The following is a 9,248-nucleotide window of genomic DNA, read 5'->3' as shown; positions in this document are numbered from 1 at the left end:
GCACTGACGAAAGATCCCCATATTTTCTGATGCAAAGTTAGTGGGACGTAAATCAACAACAAATTCGCGGATCAGTCTGTTTTATCGTACTTATTTCTACCGAGGGAAAAAAAACATTTCCGAACATCCAGTTATCAATAATCCAGTTTAGAAATGTACGCATTCGTATTAAGCATAAGTATGCGAAGTAATAAAATGGCACCAAAATGGAACAAAAACAGATGAATACAAAATAAAATTTTCCTGTGAACAAAATTAATTAATTGAAAAGCATCGATAGAAAATGGTTTTTAAAAAGGATTTGTTTGCTTAGAAATTCGAAAGCAAAAAATTGATAAATATCGTTAATGGAAATTAATTCTAATGGAATAAGTAAAGCATCACTTAAATATCGCGCTTCAACTATGACAGGAGACAGCTGCACATTTCCATTGTTATAAAAACTGTTTTCTGCGTGCACTGAAACTGTATCACTTGGATAAATCTTTCGCTTTAAACGTGAATATCGTGCTCTCTACATTATCGCCTTGTCGTTACTGTCGGTAACAAGAATCATTAGTAGAAATTGATGCATTTCCCATTATTTCCTTATCTGACAGCAGATATCCTCTAATTGCGTATTTTTTGATAAGTTTCTTGTTTTAAAACTAAGATAGCTTCAAGAGTATAGTTACACAATACTTCTATAAAATTGTATTTTAGAAATTATGTTAACTTTAGTATATGATACTATTTGATATTTATATTATAAATTGTTTTTTTACTTAGAGTATAGTTATACTTTATCATTATTCAATAATGATAAGTATATTTAGTAATTTTTTAATTTTGCATTTCTTGTTGCATACTATAGAATTCGTGTTGTGATTTTACGAAGTAGACTGTTTATGTCACTATATGTATAAGTAACACTGTTCAAAGTAAAAGCGTTGGAATTTTGCAAACCAAGCTGTATTTATCTCATTAAAAGCTGAACGCTGTCCAAAGTAAAAATAACTAATAACATTAATTAGCATTTATGGAGTGTGTCTTACATTTGTGCATGTAGAAGTAAGGGAATAATTCGACCATAGTGAACAATTATAAGCCAAAAGCGCTGTAATCATAAACTGTACTTAATTAGTACGTTTAATACAATTAATAATAAGTTTTTTTTATTGTTATTAATTTTTATTGTATTAATACATTTAATAATAAGTTTATTGAAATTATAATTTTCTTAATTTTTATATTAGCCAAATTAAACTATTTGTATTGGCATAGAAAGTAAAGAATAAATAACACTACTTATTATAAAATAACAAAATATTAAATTATTTAAAGAAATTTAAAAGTAAACATTATTAATCAGTTTATTTTACCTTACGTGCATATAGTATTTCTGCACAATTTTTAATGGAGAAATATTGAAAATGTAATTATCTTTTTTACTAATTCGACTCTGCAATTCTCAATATTATTAAAAAATTTGAACAATTTTAACAATAGTCCAAATTCACTAGTTACTTCATGACATTTTTCAATTCAACTTATAAACTATTCATATTTTATTGAATATTCAAAGCCACAAAATCTGTAATCTGTAAAATTCAAAAACGGACTTTTAATTTTTATAAATATCAATACTTAAAAGACATTACAATTACTAAAGACGAGTAAAAATTAAACTGACAGAAATGCAATTGTTTGTTACGTTTTTCCGAGCAACTTAGCCAGGAAAAGGGAAAGGTCGCAATACGAGCTGTATGATATGGTAGCAGAAAACATAATCGTGTGTAGATTGCCAATAGGAATCGAAGGAAGCATATGGTGTATTCTCACAGTTTATTGGACAGTTCATCGGTTTATCAATCGTGCCTCGCACGATGAAAATGTAATTTCTATTAATTAAATTCGTCTACAGATTTGTTAAAAAACGATTCATCGATACGTCAAATTTCGTTCATATTGAATTTTACAATTAAGTAATTTCATGAACTGTCAGTAATCAAGTGTAACTGATCTGCTTATTCGCAAAAGGCAACTATATGTAATTGAACACGAAGCAATTAAACATGTGATATAATTAATTATTAATATGTTCATCCCCAATGCTATTAAACATAACATTACAAAATCTGTAACTATTGCATGATGGCTGATAGCGAAAGTTACACGAATATTTTAAAATGTAATTAATTTTAAACTATTTGTAAAAGCTCGTGTTCACATGAAATTGTAAAAAATACTTTATTTTTTAAAAATTATAAATTATATTTTTATTGACTTATTAATTAACAATGGTTAATTGTTTAAATTTGAGGAAAATTTAATTCATTTATTTAAATTAATTATTAAGATAATTCATTTTAACATTACACAACTACAACAAAAATAATATACATGTACTAAACAAAATGAATTATTCTTAAAATTGTATGCACACGCTCGTAAATGAATTACCATAAGCAAAATGATATCGATAAAATAGAACTCTGTAACAAAATGGTGAAGCATGAGTCCGAGTCCTCGGCTACTCTAAATCTAAACACTGTAGTGTTTTTTTGTTTTTACGTCTGATTTAAATTACTTGCTATTATAGTTTTTTCTTATACAGTGCAACATAACCTTCGTAAAGTGTATTGTGTCTTTGTTTGTATACAGTTTTACATTCAATATTCAATGGTATTAGAGTAGCCGTTTCTTATAATGTTTACATTATTGGGTGAAGTCAATTTATGGAGTTTTGATGACAATATTAATATAAAAAGTACAGACTTTGGTGCATTTAGGTAAGATAAATTATTTTATAAATGTTATAAACTATACTAATGAATAAATGTATCATCAAAATTAAATAATACTGATTACTTGCATTATATTTTATTAAATTAAATTAATTTAATAATCCATTTATGAGATATTCATATATAAGGTAGAACAAAAGTTAAAATTTTCTCTTATTTTCATAGGTATCATGATAAACGTGTTGATGGTATACACGAAGAAGGAAAACGATCATATAGTCAAAAGCGTGGTATGATATATGTACCAACAAATAAAAAGGGAAATAAATTGAAAGATTCAATTAAATATTTAGAGGTAAAATTGCAGTAAATTACATTTATAAATTAATAATTCTTGTCTATTACATTTTGAATTTTTCAGGATCAATTGAAAGACAATTCGATTATATATTGTCAGTGGTACGATGATTGTGTTTTACAGTTAATGTTAAATAATGCGCTGTTGATACAAATACAAGTTAATGTTGCTACCAGTGATATATATAAAATAACTTTTGACAAATATCTTGTTGGAAAACTTTCTGAGTACATATCAGATGGTAACTACCAACTTCTTTGCAAAATTTATGTTCATGCACCAAGCAATGTGTAAATATTCTACTATTTTTAATTCTAGTGTTAATTACTAAAAGTTATGTACTTTGTACCTACAATGATAATCAAGTAAGCCTTGTACATTTTACAAGATCGAAAAAACATGTATTTGATAAAATTAGTAAACTTGAACCAAAATTATCCACCATTGATCTGTTTGGTCCAAATGGTCGCAGGTTGGATAAAAAAGTGCAGACTAATAAATGTAATGATTTGGTGAGTATATTTACTATTATTCGGTCTTAAAAGTGCTCTATGGAACTATTTAAAATATATAAGTCCCATTGTAAATTATTTAGAAGTACATAATTTATGAGACTGTCTTTCAAACATCATAGATATTAATATGGTGGAAATCCACAATGAATGAAGTTTATCCATGGAGTCCGGCTGTGAAAGAACATGATCGTGCAAATATACATCTTTATCGTTTAGTAGGGTATGAAATTTCTTACTTTTTACTCTTCTCTGAGTTTTAATAATCCATATTCGTTTCTCTGATAAAAGTATTTGAGCACAAGGTATTTTTATTTTCAGATTAAAATTAGAATTAATTTGTTACATACGTAGTGAGTTTGATCCTTTATGTATAATATTTGATGCATGTCATGATAATATTATTCATTCTGTAGAACAGAAAGTATCAAGAAAGGTAAACTTTCTACAGCATTTAGCATTGTCATTATTCTTGTAGCATTAATTTTATAATTGAACGTTTTACATCATAAGTATGATATAGGGTGAGGTGACTATAGAATGGAGGACATATGAAATTTCGCAACAAGATAAATTGCAAAGAATAGCAGTAACATCAGTACCTTTACCTACACATACAAGCTGCATAAAATTCTCACCTAATCAGGAATTACTACTTTTATGTTGCATAGATGGTTCTGTAGTAGTTTATGATCAAAACAGAGCAACAACTACCAGTGTAAAAGCAGGCTTTGTAAGTTAAATGCATATTTCACATATAAGCAGTATTCGGAAATATACAAAATAGTATATTAACTTTCAAGATACCAACATTAGCATCATGGCATAGTAATGGAATAATATTTATCATTGGAAATGATAAAGGTCAATTCCAACATTTTGATATTTCTTTATCTAGTATTAAAAGTCAAACACTAAATGAAGATGTAACACCAGCCAATATTTTAGACTTGTCATCATATTTTAGGTAAGTTTATTTAATTTTAGTTATTTATTAAGATATTAATTGCAATGAGTTTTTGGTCATATATGTATAAAATATATATTAACAATGCAGAACTCAACCAGCATTATTACGTATGGAGTGGAATAAAAAAAATGATATAAATTGTTACATTAATTGGCATAATCATGGGAATTCTCTTCTACTGCTAATTTTTCAACGGTATGTTATCAACATTTTCTTACCAAATAAACAGTACATAAAAAAATCAGTAATATGAATCTAATATATTGATAGAGGCCCTATAGGTGTAATAAAACTACTGGATGGAGATTCTTTATCCGGTGATGTATTAGTTAAAAGATATCTGTCTTTGTATCAAGTTGAGCAAGCAACTTCTTTATTGTTATCTATGAATTGGGATACTCATCCTCGGGCATGTATGCATACTCTAAATCAGATCTTAAATCACTTATTTAAACTTCCATTGACATCAGAACGTGAAAGTAAGTTTTCAAATTAACATATGATATAACTCATTACGGATATTACATTTAGTTAAACGTTACAGATCTTATACAAAATGCTTTGGGCAGTTTTCACATTCCAGTTAAACCAATTAGTCAAGCTATTGAAGAAGAGTATGGAGATGAAATAAGAGATCTGACAAGAAGATTTTTTTATCATTTGTTACGGTATTTACACATTGTTGTATTTAAAACAAGAAGTCAGAAAGAATACTAATATTATCTAATACAGGTATCAAATGTTTGAAAAGGCCTTTAGGCTCGCTATAGATCTAAATGATCATGATCTTTTTATGGATATACATTTTTATGCATTAGTTGTAAATGATATGGAAATGGCTGCTGCAGCCAAAGAAAATGCGGAACGCATATTGACTAGATCGAACAGTTGCAATAGTTCACGTAAGATTGAATTAAATTCTTTATAGAACGTTTCTTTTCCTAATTAAAATTATAATGTAAATTTTCAGATTCTACTTGCTCCAGAGCATCTTGTTCACTGTGTTCTGATTCGACGAGCGATAAAGGAGAGAAATCTTACAGTGATGAAAGTGAAAATTCCTCTAAAGAAAATCAGACTGATGTAAAGCATTCTAAGAGTTATAGCTATAAGAAGGATTCCAAGAGTCAAATTCCACCTTTACCAATTCTCGATGCTCACAATCTTAAAAAAAGTCTGTTACCTACATCATTTCCTGATATTCCATCTAGTGAAAACCCTGATTGTAATTTAGTGTCGACATCTTTCAATATGCCAAACACTACCATTTCATCTTCTTTCAATCATTCGTCTCACCTTTCACTTCTAAACACATTTTTTGCAAGAACATCATTTAACAAACCTCTATATAAAACGCATTCAGCACATCCTACACAAACATCTACAGTAACTTCTACTAACAATTCACAATCGTTTGATATTTCTGATGATCTAATGACAACTTCATTTGGAAGTGTGTCTATCAGTGAACAGAAAACTACATTGCTTAATCGACATACTGAAAATTCAATAGAAATTGCACAGAATAAATCTGTTCTTGATGAAATGCAGTATTCACTTGATAGTATGTCTGATAGCGCAATGTCAACACAGTTGACACAAGACAACAGCTTCATGTCAACTCCTTTTAACAATCCAATTTATGAAACAGTTGCATTAGATGTTCCACCAAACTTATTAAAATCTTCATTAGACAGTATTGATAGCAATATCATGTCAACATCTTTTAGCACACTTGGTACAAATATTCCACATACATATGACACTTCCTTTTGTAATTTGGTAACTAGTGAACCTGATACTACCATATCTTCATCTTCTCTAAAGAATATGAAATCATCAGTCACAACTAATGACTTCACATCGAAGACACTTTCTGATTCTATTATAGTAAATAAGTTAAACACAAGTTTTCATAATAATCATAGTAATCTCATGTCAACCTCTTTTAATTTTCTAGACAATGATTTACAAGATTCTCATGGCAACATTGTTAGTAAAAGTATTAACAATGATGACAGCCACAAAACTATAAAAATACAACCGTCTCATACAGAAAAGAAATTAGGAGACATCAATATCCCACCACCACCGCCTTCTTTAACAACTTCATATACTAATTACTTTCATAATCTTCCAAAAAGAAATCTTCCTCTGTCCAGAAGCACATCTGGCTTAGCAGATATTGATGAACCTATTAAAACGTTTTCACCTATCAGAACAAGAAATATCTCATCGCATTTACTCCAGAAACAAAATTCTACAACTAACATTTTACAAACTCATCATAAGCATGGTACCATTAAGCCTTCTAAATATAGACTCAATTATGATCTCGATTACATTTCATTTCATGGAAGTTGTGATAATATACATTCCTCTTCTAATAATATGAAGCTTGGCACGTCAAAATATGCTTCTGCTTACAATATTCAAAATAGATTCGATAATAGACATTCTAAATTAATATTGCCACAGAATAGTACAAACATTAATGTTAATAAAGAATCTAAGATATCATCGAACATACCTCCACTGCCTATTATATCAACTCCTACATCTAGTTCTATATCCTGTTCCCCATTTTCTACTTTCCCAGATGCAACATTAACAACCAATGAAAAACCAAAGGTCAAGTTTTCAGATACAGTAACCCACATATTTGTACCAGACACCGTAAGTACAAACAGAAGGTATGTTTATTAGTTAGTATCAGTATGATTTAGTTAGAAATTTGTGTAGGGTCAATCGCACAAACAAAAGCGATCTACAATTACTCAAGTACACCTAACTGATCCAAAACGTGAATTAGCAGAAAGTCTTCCACTGTGCCTTGGTAATGAAGATTATTTAAAAGACTTTCAACCATTGTCAAGTAAACAATAAAATTGTTACAACTATATAGTATGAAACATTTTATGAACATATGATGATTTCAATTTGTGTTTGCAGAAGAGGATATTAGTGACAAAACAAAAGAACCTGCAAAACCAGAAGAGGGTTCTAAAATAAAAGTTGTACACTTTGGACTTTTATAAGTAAAGGAGGAATGCAGATTTTAATGAAAGTAGATAAAATACTGTATTTACATATTTCTATTGTTTGTAAGAATATCCATATGCCTATTTTGTACATAATTTTTTATATAAAACAGACTGTTTTGAAATTGTATTACTACACTATTGCAATATTGCATATATTGATGAAATTTAGGTATTCCATTTCCATGAATCTACTATTTAGATTTTTTTATTTCGTTTAATTCAGTTTTCAAATCGAACAGTTCTTTATCTGGTATCATACGTTTCTCTTCTAAGACAGGATCGTATGGCATTATTTCTAAAGAAACTCCAATAGGTAGAGCTGCTTCTAATATTCTAATAAAAATAGGTAATTTCGTAGAAGTTAAATTTGATATTATTATATCCCTTTCAAAAAGTTTAAGATTATATTCTGATTCAACTATTGAACTTTGTTTTTTGTATTTTTCTATTTTAAAATCTCGATGTGGGAAAGCAAAACTGTAAGAACGAAAATATGTATATTACTAAAATATAAACTGTTGCATGTACAAGAAATATAAATATAAAAATACCTGTCATTAATGTCTACATCCAATTCAGTTGCAAGTTTATCAATGAAAGATTGATAACTCTCCAGCAAAGGATACACATATCCTCTAATTTGTACATTCAGTACAGGATATAGAGGTGGTCCTGAATGTTTTACCTATATTTAAGATCGTAAAATACAATAAATGTAAAATAAACACATTATATAATACCAGTTTAAAAAATTACGAATATACCATTATATAAGGAGGTTCATATATACCATAAAACCTCACAGCTTTGTTCATCAGCCGATGACGATAGCACATAGAAACCTAAATATGTAACATAATTATGTTATTGTGTGATAAGAAACAACGAAAAAATAGATTGATATAACCTCACAATTATTTGAAAACACAGTTTTACCTGTTTAAAAATATTCAACGCCATTTTAGACGGAAAGTTTATTTGAAAAATAATGATCAACTTTCAATTATCTTCACAAGATGAACTGTTACTGAGTATGTCAAACAGGACAACATTTATTAAAATTTATGCGGTAACCACACTGTATATACAACTACAATGATCGAATTCTTCATGTACAGTCGTTGTCCCTCAATTCAAGAGCTTTTTCTTTTCCTAATTCAAGAACCTTTCTATCCCCATCATTCTACTGCGCACCTATCTTCGTGCAATTGATTTAGAAAGAGATCAGGAGATGATTAAGAGAGATAGAACAACCCAGTGGGCTCTGTGTGTTAGTATTCACACGGACGAGAAATCGAGGTCGTCTTACTTTAACGTACTTGCGGTCTCACTCTTTTCGCGCATCCGTACGCCTGATGCTCCATGTAAAACACGCGGCGCGATATTCGACTTGTACTTTTCGCCTTGTAGGATTCTCAACCACATTTTCCAGCTTTGTGAACGATGCTCAATGAACATTGAGTTGACAAGTTGAGCAGAATATGAGCTAATTATTGCATTGGCTAATGTTGCAGGTTAATAGTGTAAACTTCATATCTTTTTCTGAAAGATAAAATACGATCTATATTAATGAATAAATGCCTTTTTAAATAAATGCTGTTCTTTCGCATGAATAAATGGGACTATGGAGATTTTAAT

At 29.1% G+C, this 9,248-nt stretch overlaps 2 protein-coding genes across 4 annotated transcripts; one reads left to right on the top strand and one right to left on the bottom strand.

Annotated features, from left to right (window-relative positions):
• Positions 1–2,470: 2,470 nt before the first annotated feature.
• frtz (WD repeat-containing and planar cell polarity effector protein fritz) lies at positions 2,471–7,732 on the top strand. 2 transcript variants are annotated; one of them, XM_033478096.2, is made up of 15 exons: positions 2,471–2,771; positions 2,952–3,081; positions 3,148–3,325; positions 3,403–3,596; positions 3,719–3,819; positions 3,918–4,032; positions 4,120–4,329; positions 4,400–4,563; positions 4,654–4,761; positions 4,837–5,045; positions 5,111–5,234; positions 5,299–5,468; positions 5,537–7,242; positions 7,309–7,402; positions 7,519–7,732. In XM_033478096.2, the coding sequence occupies exons 1-15, from the start codon at positions 2,689–2,691 to the stop codon at positions 7,602–7,604; spliced, it is 3,672 nt and encodes a 1,223-aa protein (XP_033333987.1). In that variant the 5' UTR covers positions 2,471–2,688; the 3' UTR covers positions 7,605–7,732. The 2 variants fall into 2 exon arrangements, with proteins under 2 accessions (XP_033333987.1, XP_033333986.1); XM_033478095.2 differs by having other exon boundaries at positions 7,309–7,441.
• mRpL48 (mitochondrial ribosomal protein L48) lies at positions 7,644–8,853 on the bottom strand. Of its 2 annotated transcripts, none has more exons than XM_033478098.2 (4): positions 8,547–8,853; positions 8,401–8,452; positions 8,162–8,295; positions 7,644–8,087 (listed from the first exon to the last, which is right to left on the bottom strand). In XM_033478098.2, the coding sequence occupies exons 2-4, from the start codon at positions 8,401–8,403 to the stop codon at positions 7,802–7,804; spliced, it is 423 nt and encodes a 140-aa protein (XP_033333989.2). In that variant the 5' UTR covers positions 8,404–8,452; positions 8,547–8,853; the 3' UTR covers positions 7,644–7,801. The 2 variants fall into 2 exon arrangements, with proteins under 2 accessions (XP_033333989.2, XP_033333988.2); XM_033478097.2 differs by having other exon boundaries at positions 8,375–8,452; positions 8,547–8,848.
• Positions 8,854–9,248: the final 395 nt, after the last annotated feature.

This window comes from Megalopta genalis, chromosome 13 (assembly GCF_051020955.1).
Source record: "Megalopta genalis isolate 19385.01 chromosome 13, iyMegGena1_principal, whole genome shotgun sequence".
Taxonomy (NCBI): Eukaryota; Metazoa; Arthropoda; class Insecta; order Hymenoptera; family Halictidae; genus Megalopta; species Megalopta genalis.
The sequence above is the reverse complement of the archived record's forward strand: the minus strand, read 5'-3'. Positions and strand labels throughout refer to the sequence as shown.